Genomic DNA, 18,024 nt, shown 5'->3' with positions numbered 1-18,024 from the left:
TTTTTCTTAGCACAGAACAAACAGTACTTATTATAAAACACTTAAAGCATTACAAATATAGAAAAAGTTACTTGTAAGATATTTGGTGGATAAGCACAAGAAGAATGGTCTGCATTGCAGAAGTTTCAGTATACAATAAAGCCTTGGCCAAATCACACAAATAAAGTACATTTTTCTAAATAAGACGTCATTATTTTACAAAAATTTTAAAGGCCATGAAATATGAAATGACAGGTTAGCCAAAGAATTAATATTTCTTCATAAAAGAACCTGTAGCACAACTACTGTACGATACCTAAAACAGAGGGAATGCCAAATTTAGGAATACTGGCCAATTAAGATACGAAGGAAAAATCTCTACGCCATATGAACCTTAACTACTGAGATATAAAAGAATGAAAGCTGTCAGCACCTGGAAAAATACAGTCCCATAGCTACTTGTCAGCACCAACTGGGGTCACAACATATATTTAAATAGAAGAGAATATGAAAGGACAAACATGAAGTAATTTAGTTTGGTTACTGTAATGTTCCTACTGTCCTTTGCTCCTAAATGCCTTTGAAAGCAGCTTAATTTTTGTACTAGTTAGCAAAACACACTCTTGACAGAAAGATTCGGATTTAATGATAAATATCTAAACAAACTTTAACAATGTTTGTCAAACATTAACTCTTCCTTTGAAAGCAAACCACTCACTTGCATGAACTGTGCCAAACCAAAAAAATTCCATGTATTGCAACACATTAATGTAGATCCAGGTCAATACCCTGCACAGATGTGCACAACTAAAGGCTAAGGCTATAGAAACACAAACTTATGAACAGTTTATCCAAAGTAATATATGCTTAATAATGGTATCAAAATAAAATATGCACATTTCAGACAACTGTGTTTTGACTGGAGAGTATATTTATTTTTCCTTTCCAGCAATTAAGATTTCTCAATCTCTTCCATATAATCTCTGACCCAATATTTTTGTTTTTTTTGGGCTAAACTGAGGCTTTTTTTGTGTTTTTTCATACCAAAGTTGGTTTGAAGCATATTCTTGTCAACAAGAGACTACATTGCCAAAAATAGTACATCTTAATTTTCTACTTCAAAATTTATGCTTGTGTTTCTTATTGTAATTTTACCTTCTCTAAAGAGAGCACCTATTGCTCAGTGATTCATTATGAGGTTGGGGTCTTCTAGTTCATCTTCCAAACATGTAGGCGCCTCTCCCCCCTTTCCCCCCCCTTTCTTCCTAGCTAGGGACGTCCTTGATGTCAGGCCAGCAAGGAGGCACAGGTTAGACTTGCATCTCCAACTCTCCAGACAACTGCCGTAGTTGAAGAGATTAACTGTAATAAATGCTGCTTAGTACACACTGTAGAAGAGCAGTCTCAAGCATCATCCCACATTTCTTTTTAATTATCTTTTTAATTCCATTCCAAACAATGGAAAATAATTAGGATGTTTTATCTTTCCTGCTTGTGGGCATCTGATGGTCTATGATTCATTGTAACTGGGAAGTAACCAGAAGTATAACAATCTCAACAAACATGAAGAAATCAATCTTCAAGGAAATGGAGCCAAGGGGGGTGGGATGGGATGGGGAGGGACACATACCTCTCATTTGAATGTGCACTGATCATTTAAAATGTATCTGAAAAGTTTTAATAAAGAAAAATCAAAGAAAAAAACCCTGAACCATTCATTCAAAAAGCCATACTAAACAAGGAGAGCACACCTATTTAATAGTGCTCAGTCAACAAATGCAATAAAGACCAAATAGCCAAGTGGCAAATTCCTTGGAGGAACCCTTAAGATAATATGCCTCACAAGTAACATGGTTGTGAGAGTCCTCAACGAGGTAAAAGGATCTTTTACAAACATTTAAAGGCCTGAAAAATTCCTGTGTGTCTGTCTATATATATAGTGGATATGGATGCTTTGTGGCCCTGGCCTCCCATGTAATCCTAAAAATGATTCCGATTTTCTCCAAGGTTTAGTTTTGTATAAAATAATTTAACTGCTTGGTTAAAGTGTGTAACAGTTTCTCTTGGTTGTTGAAAGGCTTAGGTCATACACAAGGTAGATAAAAGGACTTGGGAAGGGGGGTGGAGAGAAGAGGAAGGGCAAATAGATTTGTAATCTGGAATGTTGCTGTAGCTGTGTTGGTTCCAGAATATTAGAAGACAGACACAGTGGATGAGGTAATATCTTTTATTGGACCAACTTCTTTTGATGAGAGAGACAAGCTTTCAAGCTACACAGAGCTCTTCTTCAGGTCCAAAGAAGAGCTCTGTGTAGCTCAAAAGCTTGTATCTCTCATCAAGAGAAGTTGGTTCAATAAAAATTACTTCACCCACCTTGTCTCTCTAAACAGATTTGTAGACAGTTTCTAGATTTGAGCAAGAAGTCCATGAACTTTCAGGAACATCGATGCTCCTCAGGCTCAGTACCTCAGCTGCTGGAAGCCTTCGTGTTTGAGCAGACCTTTGAAAAGAAGGTCCCAGCAGACCAGGAATCCAAAGATGCTCAAGTGACAAAACTATGGAGAATTATGAGTGAGTAGGTGACTATGTTTCTGTTAGTAAACTGAGAATTTCATTATTCTCATTCTTCTAGGTGTAATTTATGTCCAGTCAGCCAGCATGTAGATTTGCCCAAATGTAATTGAAAGATGAAGGAAGTGGTCTTGAAAAATCTATGAACAAATTCCTTTGGGACTATTTCAAGAGATTTTCTGTCTGATGTGGATTGTTAAGAATTCTTTGGGATTAAACCATTGGGGCTGGAAATTTCCTTTAGGAAAAGGTAAATCCTGATGTGGAAGGCTTGAAAAATGTTCGAAGAAACTCCTCTTTTACTATTTCTAAGATACTAAGGGAAAAGATTGTTAAAGACATAGGACTTGGAAGGCCTTGGGGTTTATTTTCTTTTTTAGTCATGTTATACTAACACATTTTATTGAAAGCTTCAGCTAATCACCTCAACTATGGTAGAGCAATCTCCAATCTACTGGGCTGCATAGCCTCAGTCGTAAAGAGCTCTGTTGCTGCTGCTTCAGTGACAGCACTTTCTTGTGCCCCAGGCTATGACCCCCTTTAAAGGAAAGGTGGGCAAACTCCGGTCCGTGGGACCGGCCTACCCGGCCCTTGAGCTACCAGCCAGGGAGGCTAGCCTCTGGCCTCTCCCCGCTGTCCCCCCTCCCCCGCAGCCTCATCTCACCACGCCGCCAGCACCATGGCCCGCCGCTCCTGCCGGGCAGCATGGCAGCGAGCTTCTGCTGCTCTGAGCGGCATGGTAAGGGGGCAGAGAGTGGGGCAGTTGGATAAGGGGTAGAAGGTCCAGGGAGCAGTCAAGGAACAGGGAGCGGTTGGATGGGGTGGAGGCAGTCAGGTGACGGGAAACAGGGGGGGTTGGATAGGAGTGGGAGTCCCGGGGGGGGGTGTCTGTCAGGGGGTAGGGCAGTCAGAGAACAGTGGGCTGTTGGATAGGGTGGAGGTTCGGGTGGGGGGTAGTCGGGGACAAGGAGCAGGGGGTAGTTGGATAGGCATTGGAGTCCTGGAGGCCTGTCAGGGGGTGGAGGCGTAGATAGGGGTTGGGACAGTCAGGGGACAGGGAACGGGGGGGTGGGGTCCCAGGGGGCAGTTAGGGGACAAGAAGCAGGGCTTTTTGGGGAGGCACAGTCCTCCCTTAAAGGGACAGGGAGTGTCTTTTTTAAAATGTATTTGCAGAGGAAAGAGATACTAAAGGGGGAACAAGAAAATCTCTGAGCAAAAAAGCCCTGACGATATGGTTTTAAAACTGGGCAATCTCCTTCCTTAACACTGACATTTTACTGCATGATCATAGTCATTCAGATTGTCCAGTGGAGTTGGCAGACAAATGACAAGTTGAGAGTTGCTGGCAGGCCCAAAAAGTGATAGTCTAACTGCTCTGCAGTGGAAGAAAACTGGCAGGAGAGATATTTAAACTACCTCTAACCTGCAGATTTTAGCTATTTGGGTGGTCTGCTGCCATGAAAGACTGGCACAACATGTGCTTGGCTAGACTGTTGAAGATAGACATTGGTAGGTGTAAAAGGAATGTGAGGCCACGCTGACCTGATCCACACAACTGAGAAAGCCTGAAATAGAACAGACGCAGCACATGGAATTTTCAGGCAGTCATAGAAGAGCAGAAACTGGTTCCATATCTTGGGAATTCAAACGACCTGAGTGCATCTACCCTCCCTTTGTTATTTTAATTATGATTTCAGTTTCAGAGCTAGTGGGCGTCAGAGCTGCCCTCTGGAAGAAACCCTGATCAAAAGCTTGAAGAAGCAGGGTTTGAGATAGCACTCACAGGGACTGAGAATTGAAGCTAAAGCCTCCCCTGGAATAACTGGGAAAAGAAACCACCTAACTCTGGCATCCTAGGGGGTCCAATGCCATGGACTTTTCTTACCCCTCTGACTTACCTGCGTCTCAGAAGCACTCCTGAACTCCCTTCTTCCAGCTGAGAAAAATAGCAAGTGCCAATGTCTTATTGTTTTTTAAAAAACAAACATATCCTGCTGATGGACTTCTGGCCCAAGTAACCTAAGGTTTGAATGTCATTTCTACAGAGTGGGAGAGGAATGAATGGTGAAGGACAATGGAGCCAGCCTCGGAGAAAATTAAAAAAAACAAACAAAAAAAACCACCACATCACCTTCTGCTTGGAAAAAGGAAGCAGAACTCTAGAGAAACCTCCTGCTTCTCCAAGCAAGGGTGGGAGACTGGAGAGCTGGAGATGTAAGCACTACTTTGTACAACTCCTTCTGCGGACTCATTGAGAAATTAGGAGCAAGAGTGAAAAGAAAGAGGCACCTCTGTTCTTAGAAGATATGGAGGAAGAACTCAGTCACAATGAATCACAATTTAAAGCACTCATTACAACAATTTATTCCTTGGATTGGGGCCTTATTATAAGAACTGACAGCAGAAGCAGCAGCAGCAGTAGATCATCTACATGCGATTTTAAATAAAAGCCAACTGTGTAGGACAATCCATTACATTTAACTTTCTAGAACTTTGTGGGCAATAATCTTAGTTTACAACATAAATAGAAAAATAGGGCAGGATGTGGAATTTGAAACGTGTTCTTTAATTGAACTCATGAGTAATAAATTATTTTAAAATATTTGAAGAAAATTACATCTCACTAGTGATTGCTTTTAAGAAAGAAGAAATTCAAGAGGTGCTGAATATAAATGTGCAATATATAATGTTCAACATAAATTCAACAACTTTAAAAGTAACAATAATTAATCTGCATGTCCCTTATATCTAAAGAACAGTCTTTGTAGTTATGATAAATCATACAGTCACATCAACTAACCTGACAACCATACAGACTGTTCTACTCTCCTGTAATTTTTACTACCATCAAACAAAGCTAAGTGCAGCATAACCAAAAGGCAATGTATCAGAACAGTTTTATTTTAGAACTTCACTACTAAAGCCAAACTACTATGAAAAGGCAATACATAGAAACAATTGGTTTTCCAGAAGCATGATCTATTCCAGGCTACCACAACTACAGCACTGAGTGGTTAGAAACATTTACAAAACTGAATAAATTATATTTTACACGTGGAAAAAAAAGAGACCACTACTTAAATGAAATAATTTCCTATACAAGAAGTCCTGTGAAAAAGAAATGAAAATGTAAAAATAAATATAAAACTTAACACATCATGGAAACTCAGAGACAACGGCCACACGTTTTTAACCAACAATTAAAACTGCAAGATCAATCTCCTCCGTACACAAGAAATAATGCATGAGGAAATTGCAGCTGAAAAGTCATAGTAGTTTAGCAAGAAATGAGTCAAACTGGGCTAACCAATGGCAGTTCAAGCAAGAAACTTTTCCCCCTTAAAGGCTGCTATCTTGTACTCTAGAATCTCAGTTTTCATTTAGAAGATAGTTAAATTAAAATCCAAAACTGAAATGACAATAGTTTACAATATCTATTCTCAGATAAAAACCATAATCAGTAATCTATATATCATTATAGAATAATGATCTATTCAGTAAAAATAATGGAAGCCGATTAGCAAGACAATAGACATGTATTTTATTTGTTAGGGCAGTATTTTCCCTTATTATTAGGATGCCCCGTATTTTGCTGAACCCAGAGGCTCACAGAATGAACATGCAGCACAAGCAGCAACAGAAACTCTAGTAGCTTACAAAAGAAAATGAAGGAGGAAAACAACTTTTCTACTGGGAACATCACTGTCTACAAATGGCAGGGCTATTTTATTATATAGATACAAGGGAAAAACCCAAATATGCTAGAAAAATCATATATACTCTAGTCTGCACACTGTACTCGTACCATTAGCCATCCCCTTCCCCCAGCAACATAAACCTTCCTTCCTCTTTAATTGCCCTTCTGTATACACTGCTTTATGAAATACCTCCTCACACCCTTAGTTAATTCATATTAGCTTTCCTGGACATTCCTGTGTAGAAAAACCCTTAGAGTGAAAATATGTTCTAGACCAATTCATACTGTAAGTTTTATATGGAACATAAATGAGGACACTGATTATTTCTAATTCTTGAATCAATCTAATATTTTCTATAGCACAGATTTAATGAGCATGCTACCTCTATCTAGTGAAACTGCCCTAGGCATCCAAGTATAGAGTACTGGTCATTTATTTTTTCCTTCCAAGTAGCTCCTTAATCCTTCTTTACAATGCATCAACTTCAGTAACAATTTTATCCAAGAGGATAGGTAAAGGAAGTCTTCTGCACTGGAGTTATCAATACAGCTCAGTGGAAGGTAAAGCACAGCTCAATGATGGTCAAATATTTTACCAGACAAGAAAGATCTGTCATTACTTACACTGTACGGCATAAGATGCAAGGACAACAGCAGAATTAAGAGGGCATAACAACCTGAGAAAAGAGAAAAACAGGTGTTTTTTTATATATATGTGTGTGTGTGTACACAGAGATATACACACACACTTACACACAGCATAAATAGGTAGAATATGAACCATTTCTCTGCAATCAATGTATTTCGTAATGTTTATATTAATCTTCAGCAAATCTCACTGATTTTTTTTTAAACAAAAGACAATAGTCATAGCATAGTAGGGTGATGAAAGCAAGTTGTATAACAGCTCATTAATGGAATGGAAATAACGTGTCTTAAATGGATATTTCATATCCTTGAATGCTTATTCTGGAAAGGGAAAAGGAAGGAAAGATTTTTTTGCTCTGGATATAACTTTAATAACTGCAGTCTAGTATTTTTAACATGAGACATGAACATTAAAATTAGCCAAGTGCACAAATGCAGCTCTGACCTAGAGTCTATACAGAACTTGCTACCAATTTTTAAAGACAACAGGTAATTAAGATAAAAGGTTTGGACCACAATTTAGACTTTTTCATCGATGCACAAGACTGACAGAAGGACATCGGAGCCTTCTAACTTATGCCTACCAAGCAGGGACTACGTACAAATGAAGTCCATGAAATCTCCTGAGGACAGGGACTGTTCTCTACTAGGACCATCTGAGAGTTAGAGGAATGTGGCAGGCCATGGAAGGCAGAGCATGCACCACACCCTTAAGGGGTGGTACAAGTCACCATGCTACTCCCTCCACAAAGGAGATCTACTTTTGAAGCACAGACAACTTGTGCCTCCTGATACTGTGGGGGTACAACGTATATAGAGGGACATGTGATTGCCCCTCGTGTCGCCTCTGGAAGAAACTTCCAGCCCCACCTCCCTGGGTCAGGGCAGCCAATTCCATGGGTTCCTGAGGGGCTGGGGCCACAGGAGCAGGTGCCTCTGAGCCTGGCTGGGGCTGGCCCTGGCCCAGGAAACTCACGGAGTCAGAGATACCACAGGAGGGGATCCCAGGGGCATGGGAAATGCCCCTACCTCCAGCTGAGCAGAGGCAAGGGAACCTGCTTCCAGTGCTTTCCCCAGCGACCTCCTGCCCTGCACCCAGCCCAGGGACCACCCTGCTCTCCCCATCCTACCAGAATACCTGCAGGGAGTGAAGGGGGCTCTGCCTTTCTCCCACTGCGCCTCCCCGACACATTTCCAGCTCCCTCAACCCCTCTCCGTGACAGCCAGGCCTGAGCAGGAGCAGGATGGAGCCCCTTCTCAGGCCGACTGAAGGTGGCCACTCCGGGTCGCTGCCTCTGTGCAATGCAGCAGCTGCCTGAGAGTGAACCCAGCTGGGGAGGCAGCAGCAGCAGCCCTCCCCCTCCACTCCCTGCCCGGGCCCACCTGCTGGGGACAGGGACCAAGCAAGCTGGAAATGTGGCAGGAGTGGGGAGGCCTTCGTTTCCTGTAAGTGGTGCAGCAGGCTGTCAAGGTCCATGCAGGGGAGGAGAGGCGCCTCTCCCCTGGTCCCAGCCTCGGAGCTGCCATGACCAGGGGAAGAGGTGCCTCTTCCCCAGTCCCAGCCTCAGAGCTACCATGGCCGGGGAGAAGCGCCTCTCCCCTGGATCTGGGCTGCTCCCACAAGAGACAGCTGGGGGGGAGTCCTCTCTCCCTGGTGCAGCCCCAGGGTAGTCTGAACCCCAAATCCCTCATCCCCGATCCACCCCAGAGCCCGCACCCCCAGTCTGAGCCCTCACCCCTCTGCACCCCAACTCTCTGCCCCAGCCCTGAGCTCCCTCCCACACTCCGAACCCCTCGGCCCCATCCCCACCACACATCACCTACATATTGGAACACACAAAATTAATTCCACACATGGATGTAAAAAATTAGAGGGAACATTGGGGGTGGCTCTGGCTTGCTCAGTCCATATCCACAGCAGCCATGCCTGGGAGGAGAGCAGAGGGGAAGGGCCACTGCCGCCTCCCCAACCGGGTTCTCACAGGCACTCGCTGCGCTGCACAGAGCAGTGATCCAAGCGGCTACCCTCAGCCAGCATAAGAAGTGGCTTCGTCCTGCCCCTTCTGCTCTCTGCCTGGGCTTGGCTACCAGAGATAGGGGCCAAATGTGCGAGGGGGCAGGTGCAGCAGGAGAAGGACAGAGCCCCTCTCCCTCACCCGGCAAGCAGATATCTCGGGGGGGTGGGGAGGGCACCTCGCCCCCACCACACACCACCTATGTGAAGCACAATGCCCACTGGAGCTCAAATGAGGCAGTTTCCTCTGGCACAGTCACAACATGGGTTGCTCCTTTATAGAACCAACTAGCTCTATAGATGTTAGTAACATTGTCATTTGCCTGCTTTTGTAAAGCAATATTCAATTAAGAACATTTTTATGATAGCAAAAAATCTACTCAAACAGATTTTTTTCTCCTTGACTGTTCCTTTTTATGTCCAGCTATTGAAAAAAGATGACTTCATTAAGAACTTTTCATTACCTTCCTTCCAAAATATCGGTCTTCAGTTGTAAGAAGAATAAATGCCTAGAAAACAGAATTTGGAAGAGTTGATTCATGTTCAAATATCAGATTTAATAATTTCTAAGAAATCTATATATAACCTTAAGCTTTATGCATGTATTTACAAAAAACTATATGTACACAAGCCTGCTTGGATATTCCTGTAAATCTTTAACTATGTGAATGCTCACTGTCATTCACAAGAATTACGGTCTTTTGTAGTTCCTATTAAAAGTCAGTTCCAATCTTTAATTAAGTTAAAGGGTCACTATTAAATGATGAAAGATTTCCTTAGATTCACGTACTAAACGCACTGCCTCCAAAGTGCCCCCACTTCGTCTCAGGAGACGAGAGCCAGTGATCAAAAGTTAACTCAGTCTTCTGCATGAAATTGCAGAATAAACCATTAGAAAATGGGGCTTGCCTAGCTCCCATGAATTCTGATTTGAGATCCAATCATCTGTTGAATCTGTGGATCAAACATCTTCTTTATAACAAATTATTGGTTGAAAGAGTTCATTCGTAAAGTAGTTCCAATGCCCTCATATTTAAGATTGATTCACAGGTAACTAAGATTTTCGATCCTTTCATAGTTTCTTTTTATTCGTACATTCTAGTCTCTGACAGCTACTTGTATGGCACCTCAGCTGGTATTCATTAACATTTATAAGGACAATTAATAGTGGCAGTTAGAAAGGGTCTGAACTCTACAGACATTAGCATATTCAAAAATGCAATGGTGGCTGAACCAACTTTTTATTTGATTAAGGTGAAACTCAGCGTGTGCTCTTCTTAAAGGAATAGCCATATGATGTTACTACGTTATCAAACACATAAAATGCATACTGCAAAAACATGAAGATTTATCCTTCACTTATCAAGTCTGTATGCTCTGCCTGAAAATCATACATGCTTCACCTGTCAGTCAATGGATTCATAGATAAAATGCATGATGCACAATTCTGCATTTAACTATGGAAGCACTGCTTACAATTCCATAGTTAAAGATGAATTAAATTTAGCACTTAAAACTGGGATTCAACCACAGTATTATGATTTATTATTTGTATTATCATAGCACCTGGGAGACCTAGTCATGGACCAGGACCCATTGTGACAGGCACTGAACAGACGCAGAAGAAAGAGACACTCCCTATCAGAAACAGCTTATATTTAGATTATAAAATGAGAGAGAAAAAATGGATGCAGACAGAGTGACACTGGAGTACAAGGAAACAATACGACAACATTGGTCAGCATGATAGGCAGTGGTCTCTGCACAACAGCAGCCTAGTTGTTAAGTAAATCTTAGTCTGTGACTTAAAAAAATAATTTAAAACGGGTTCTTTAATAAATGCAGCACTCTGTGTCACAAAATATTTTTGTCCTTATTGATTTCAGAAACAAAACAGACTCTTCAAAACTTCCCATGTAGTAAAAACTCACTGAAATCTTGTGCAACTTAGCCTCACTCCCATTAGAAACAATGTGAGATGGTGTTTATTTTGAAGAAGGGCTTTGCTATACAGTGACACCAAAAGTAATTTTTTTTGTATGAATAGGTCTTTAAAAATCAGTTTAATCTAATCTAGGACTACAAACACTTATGCATTTATAGTTGTATGGGTATTGTATGGCATCACTATAGAACTGAGTTAAGGTTGTCTGAGTGCCTTCACTGTTCACTTCCAAATCTCAATATGTTTTGATTCTTTTATATAACCATAACTCTGAATTTCTTGGGTTTATGATGATTGGTTTGGGGATGATTTCAACATCACTTTAGTGTTTTTACCATGGAGCATACATATCAGTAATTTAAAAGTTTTAGTGTGGGAATACTGTATAATTGTTTACTTACATAAGGAAAACTACTCCTACTTCTTCTTATTACAAATGGCAGTTATTTTGTGCTTTAATTATTTTCATTCTAGCTCAAACCTGAGAGGCTATGAACACCTATAAGGCCCATTGATTGGAAGTTCCAGGTGTTAAAGGTCAGCCAGGATTACATCATTTGTGAAGAACATATCTTATTTATTGCATATTCTAATTACATTAAGAAATTAGGTTGAATGTGATAGTGCTGTAGCCAGACAGTCAGCCCCCCCCCTCAGACCAGCATTGCTGGAAACACAGGAGGAAGCAGGAACAGGGCACTTAACATATATTCCAGCACAGCCTTTGAAGCTGTGAAAGCACAGGTGTGCTGCTACAATGTGCCTCTGGGAACAGATACAAGGATTAAGCTCACAGCAGGCAGAGGCCCTGTGACAGACATGGCTCTTAGCCCCAACTAAATAGCGTGATGCACACACACCAACATCCTAGTTGGGAAAATATTTACCCTGATAAAAGAAATGTCCAGTAGTCGACACTTATTGTTTCTCTCCTTTGCAAGTGTAAACTACTCTTGCGAAAGCTGGCGTCACCCCGACAGACCAGCCTCAATTTGGCATAAGAAAGGAGAAAGAGAATAAAGGAGTACAGAGGTATAAGTAGGGGACCTACAGCACCATGATTTTTGAGTGCTTTTCACTATCTATCTGCTGGTCAGATAAGTGACAGCCTCCCAAGGCTTCTGCAGCTAAGAGGGTCCCTACGCCTTGTCCCTTATTCGTCTTTCCGCGGAATTGAGTGACCGATCCTGGCTTGGCACCGCTGGAATCGAGAGATGCAAGGAGGGTAAGAAGCACCCACACCTGATCTCCTATCTTTAGTGTACACATATTTTGAAATAGAGCTCTATACTTTGTTTTCTTTGGGATTGTGGCTTCAGTTTTGTAACTTGTTTGTGTGTGTAACATCTCTACATTTAAATAAGTAGGCACTAGCAATTTTGTAACCACATGATTAGAATCTAGCTTAATAAATTTTGGTAACCATTTATGCATAAGCCTGACTTGTTTTCTCTGGTTTACTGTAAAGCAGCCAACACAATTAAAGAACCTCAGCCGTTTTGGCTCTAAAGCCTGGCCATTAGGTGAGAGTACTAAGAGCCTAGCGTTGAGTTGTGCTGCCTCCACGGGGCAAACTCTTGGGGCACCTGTCAGTCAATCCTGGCTGCCCGCTGCGAAGGAGCTCTGAGCTCTAGCAGTTAAAGTCACGGGTGTGGAGAGGCTCTTAGTGCTGCCATTGGGGCACCTGTCAGTCAGTATTGACTGCCCGCTGCAAAGGAGCTCTGAGCTCTAGCAGTTAAAGTCACGGGTAGTTAGGACCTTGGGGCATCCGTCAGCCTAGCCCGGGCTGCCCGCCGCGAAGGGACAGTGCGTCCTAGCGGTTAAAGTCACGGATGGTATAAACGGGCATAGCTGGCACCTCACCAAACATCCTTGGCCGTCGGCTAACAAGTGCTATGTGGCATAAACATTTCCCATATTCTACCGAGAGCTTCAGTGCTAACATAAACCATGCAACGGATATAACTTTGAACACTTGGTTTCTACTGTTCTCATAAAATTTAGAGTGCTTATAGGACAAGCTCCATGGTAAGACTGCATGATTAATATTTTAAAGTGTGAAAAAACTACAAAAAGTTAAGGATCCTATATCAAAAGTAGCTACAATGTTGTACTTCATAACTGTAATGACACATCAAAATAGATAAGCTATAATAATTACATGCAAAAATAAGTTAAACTAATGTTTATATAACAATATCAGGTTTCAGAGTCACAGCCGTGTTAGTCTGTATCCGCAAAAAGAAAATGAGTACTACAGCTCACGAAAGCTTATGCTCAAATAAATTTGTTAGTCTCTAAGGTGCCACAAGTCCTCCTTTTCTTATTACAATATCATGCATTTGAAATGCCTGATTTATGGTTGCCCATGCAGCCTTAATTTTACCTCTTTGTATATGCATCCTGTACACTGAATGAGACAAAGGTCTCAGACTACAAAATAGTATGTGATAATTTAATTAAAGATTGTATTAAAATGCATATGCACAAAACCAGAAAGGAATGTAATGGGTCAAAAAAGGAACTTCTCTGACCAGAGGGCTTCCCCCTCTTGAATTTCAAAGGTCTGCTGCAAACAATAGAGGTGTTAGAGCTTTTCAGAAAATGTTATAAGCATCTTTTATAATGAAAAGTATTAAGCAACTTAACAATGGTGGAGGCGGGGACAAGAGGGAGGTTGCTACTAGCTCCCCCAATAATGAGGAAAAAATAAACTACTGCATGTGTTCAAACTGGCCAAATCAATGTTGCTGTAGAAGCTCTAAAGTAATAGTCAGGAGATGCAAAAACAACATTGTGCAACCTTTATTTTTAAAAATTATTATATTTAGTTGAAAGAGAAAGAATGGCTTGAATGCATACTTCCTGGAAGCATTTACTGCTTTAACTACAGGTTTTTAGTGTGCAGTGGCAGAATCCCTGGGGCCAGTTAGTGCAGGGGCTCTCAAGGTTTTTCTTTCTGAGGCCCCCCAATGTGCTATAAAAATTCCAGGGCCTGGCAGGGGAGGCTGGGTCTCTGTGCTTCAGACACAGCAGGACTTAGGACTCCAGCCGCCGGGGGCGGGGAGGGGGCAGGGAGGGGCGCTGGGGCTTCTGCCCTGTGGGGCAAGGGGTGAGGTTTGGGGCTCCCGGCTTCTGTCCCGCAGGACAAGGGGGCTCCTGGCTTTAGGTCTGCAGGACAGGGGGAAGCTCAGGGCTCACGGATACCCTAAAAAAGCTGTGTACCCCTGGTTGTGAACCACTGAGTTAGTGAACAGCAAGCTGGTGCACTATAAAATCACATCCTGGCTTGCTAAGCTCTAACTTTCCATGTAAACAAGCACCAGGAGCAAGCATATCCTGCAAGCACTCCATTGCGGAAATCTCTATCTTCCATGACAGTGTATTCAGAAATAGGCCCTTTGTTTGTAACAAGCATACAGTACTTGTGCTCAGTGAAGTGTGGGGACCTGAGTCAGTGATGCATGCAACAGCAATTAATTAGTTGAACATGTCTCATTTTTGGAGGAGAGTTATTTGTTTCAGGCAAATCTATACCCTATTTTAAATTGTGTATTTGATTTTTGGATGTGCAGCCCTTTCCCATTCCTTGATTTCTAGTAAGATGCTTTCTTAAGGTAACAGAACACCGCAGTTACAAAAGTCTTGTTGAACTTGTAACACAAGTCATATATGGTCCCTTAGAAGTACAATAAATTACCTTATGAAACAGGCTGTTTTGATAATGAAAGGCCATATGATTTTTTTGTACGCTAAAGGCCAGCATGATTCATGTTTTTCATATCAACACTCCTCACACTGCATATGTTGCACCTTCCTTGTGTGACACACATAGAGCTGATATGTAATCAAGTTATGAATACAGAGATGTCACAATTTTACAAACATGGTATGCGACTGGATCAGTGAGGGGAAGTTATTGTATATTTGATTATTAGAATTTCCTGCATGACTTTATTGACCTAACTTGTACTAGGGGTGATAGCATGTTTATTTTACATCGACAGTGCTCAAAATCAATGGAGTCTGTCTGAAGGTGATATGGGGGCTTCCCACATAAGAACACCCAAGCACACACTTGAAAGAATGCGGTAAACTGTTAGGTTCAAGGATCCTGTCTCTTGACTATAACCAGCTGCAAACCTTGTTCTGCCAAAGCTAGGAGTTACCAGATCGAAGAGTTATAAACAGTGTTTTAAAAAGTGGCTCAATTCCTACGAAAGTGCAGAGTTGCCAGAGGCTGACCAGTGAGCAGTTAGTAAGCTTTGACAGGGAGAAAAGTTGACAGTAGTTGGAAGATGAAATTCCCAGTTCAAGAATACACTAAAAATAGCAACATGTATATGGTGGCTTGGGTAAGCTGCCCAAATATGTACCTCAGACAGGACTGTATTCAGAAAGCTAGCCTGAGCTGCTGTGGCTATTCTCCTCTTTTTAGCATGTTAGCTCCAACAGACGTAGAACATGTCTGTCTACCCAAGCTGGGAATTATACCTCCCAGCTGCTGCATAAACATACCCAGAGAGAGGCTCAGTGGAAAAGTCTACAGGGAGTTAGTCATACTACAGTCATAGAATCATAGAATATAAGGGTTGGAAGGGACCTCAGGAGGTCAGCTAGTCCAACCCCCTGCTCAAAGCAGGACCAATCCCCAACTAAATCATCCCAGCCAGGGCTTTGTCAAGCCTAGTCTTAAAAACCTCAAGGAAGGAGATTCCACCACCTCCCTAGATAACGCATTCCAGTGCTTCACCACCCTCCTAGTAAAAAAATTTTTCCTAACATCCAACCTAAACCTCCCCCATTGCAACTTGAGACCATTACTCCTCATTCTGTCATCTGCTACCACTGAGAACAGTCTAGAGCCATCCTCTTTGGAACCCCCTTTCAGGTAGTTGAAAGCAGCTATCAAATCCACCCTCATTCTTCTCTTCTGCAGACTAAACAATCCCAGTTCCCTCAGCCTCTCCTCGTAAGTCATATGTTCCACTCCCTTAATCATTTTTGTTGCCCTCCGCTGGACGCTTTCCAATTTTTCACATCCTTCTTGTAGTGTGGGGCCCAAAATTGGACACAGTACTCCAGATGAGGCCTCACCAATGTCGAATAGAGGGGAACAATCACGTCCCTCGATCTGCTGGCTATGCCCCTTCTTATACAGCCCAAAATGCCATTAGCCTTCTTGGCAACAAGGGCACACTGTTGACTCATATCCAGCTTCTCGTCCACTGTAACCCCTAGGTCCTTTTCTGCAGAACTGCTGCCTAGCCATTCAGTCCCTAGTTTGTTGGGATTCTTCTGTCCTAAGTGCAGGACTCTGCACTTGTCCTTGTTGAACCTCATCAGATTTCTTTTGGTCCAATCCTCTAATTTGTCTAGGTCCCTCTGTATCCTATCTCTACCCTCCAGCGCATCTACCACTCCTCCCAGTTTAGTGTCATCTGCACACTTGCTCAGGGTGTAGTCCACACCATCCTCCAGATCATTAATGAAGATATTGAACAAAACCAGCCCGAGGACTGATCCTTGGGGCACTCCGCTTGATACCGGCTGCCAACTAGACACGGAGCCATTGATCATTGACCTGCTGAGGTAAGTCACGGGCGATACACAGGGGACTGCAACCCAGGGCCCACTCTGAGCATAGGAGAATCATATGATACCACCTCAAGACAGAAGTGACAGTTTGAGGCCAGAGGTCAACACTCAGGATATACTCCGAAAGACCAGGCAGGGTCAGATGCAGTTCACCCATTAATTGCGACACCCAGTGTCACATTAAACAATATCCCTGTACCTTCTGAAAGTAAGCTCTATGTGGCAGGAACTATTCAGTTTGTGCCCTATAACCAGTTGTATAGCATCACACACACCTATAACACTATATCAATACTAAACATTTTACTTAAATAGCAAATCCCCACACCTTTTATATTAAAAATATTTCAGAATAAACAGAGAATAAATTGCAGTCTAACAGAAAATAAAAAAAAGAATATTACGAATTCTTAGTTGATGGATGTACATTTTGAAAATAAAGTTACCTGGTTTGTTCTTGCTGCAGTGTGTTGGGATCGGGTATAAAAAATCTTACTCGAAAATGGATGGTGCAGGGAAAACCTCCTACAATGTTTTACAAAAGAAAATCAATATTTCTATTTTTGGTTTATTTCTGTAAAATTTATAGAAAAACAACAACAGAAAATAACCACATAATATGACAAGTCTGGTTTACTTTCTTTTGACATGGGAAGAAATTATGAAATATATCTATTCACTACTCCTGCACTCCCATTATATTGTTAAGTCTTTTGCTACTTTCAGAGCAAGAACACACACATATATCCTTCTCTGAAGAACAATCTTGTTCACGAAGCAGTCATCAGCATGGTCTATTCAGTTACCTTCTTTTGTATTTTTAACAGTGCCATTTTTAACAAAGCAATTTGTGTTGGAAAAAAGTACATTCCATTCCTTCTAGTATTAAAAGAGGAAAGTCTTAAAGAGGAAAATACACCTGATGCAAGTATCTCATAAGACAAGCAGGAATGTTATATCAGGAAAATTTAGAGAATCCTCTATATTTCCTCTTGTGAAAAATAAACAGTAACAAAGCTTTAACAATCATTATGCATAACTAACTTTTAACCTTATTTAAAATCACACACAAGCTACAAAATGAGCTAGAATCAAGAGATCAAAAACAGAATTTGTGTTTCAATTTCACTAGTGATTATGTAGCTTTGGCTACATCTGCATTGAGAAAAAAACTGTTACCAGAAGTTGTTTATAAATGGTTCATGCTAAAAACAATTATGCCCTGTGCTCTTTTTTTTTTTTTTTTTTTTAAGACTGAGTTGAAACACTATAGACTAATTTTGCTCCACTCTGGCCAGACTAAGAGCTTTACCTGAAATGGTTTAAAAACCATATTTGAAACCATTACACTCTTTCCCCATCAACTACTTAAAAGGCTTTTTGTCTAAAATCCCTCCCCTCTATTGCTGACATCAGTGGGAACAGTAATGTACAGTGGTCACCAGACAGCTACTATTTTCACTACTGTGTTGTCTAACTTTGCTCAGACCAGGGTTAGAGGACAGAACGATAGCAATGTTGGTGACCTTCAGTACCTAATCTACACTGGAGCAGCTACCACTACTGAAGCTT

General features: G+C 41.6%; 1 protein-coding gene across 7 annotated transcripts in view; it reads right to left on the bottom strand.

The window, feature by feature from the left end:
- PTPN3 (protein tyrosine phosphatase non-receptor type 3) overlaps nt 1-18,024 on the bottom strand; it is a 277,972-nt gene that overhangs the window by 180,876 nt on the left and 79,072 nt on the right. For all 7 annotated transcript variants that reach the window (XM_073332642.1, XM_073332646.1, XM_073332643.1 and 4 more), the window contains 3 exons: nt 16,899-16,977; nt 9,374-9,418; nt 6,872-6,924 (listed from right to left, as the gene is read on the bottom strand). In XM_073332642.1, the coding sequence (XP_073188743.1) occupies nt 6,872-6,924; nt 9,374-9,418; nt 16,899-16,977 (177 nt within the window). The remainder of the gene's footprint in view (nt 1-6,871; nt 6,925-9,373; nt 9,419-16,898; nt 16,978-18,024) is intronic.

The sequence above is a fragment of the Lepidochelys kempii genome, chromosome 2, assembly GCF_965140265.1.
Source record: "Lepidochelys kempii isolate rLepKem1 chromosome 2, rLepKem1.hap2, whole genome shotgun sequence".
Taxonomy (NCBI): Eukaryota; Metazoa; Chordata; order Testudines; family Cheloniidae; genus Lepidochelys; species Lepidochelys kempii.
Note: the sequence above shows the minus strand (reverse complement) of the source record. Positions and strands in the feature narration are given on the sequence as shown.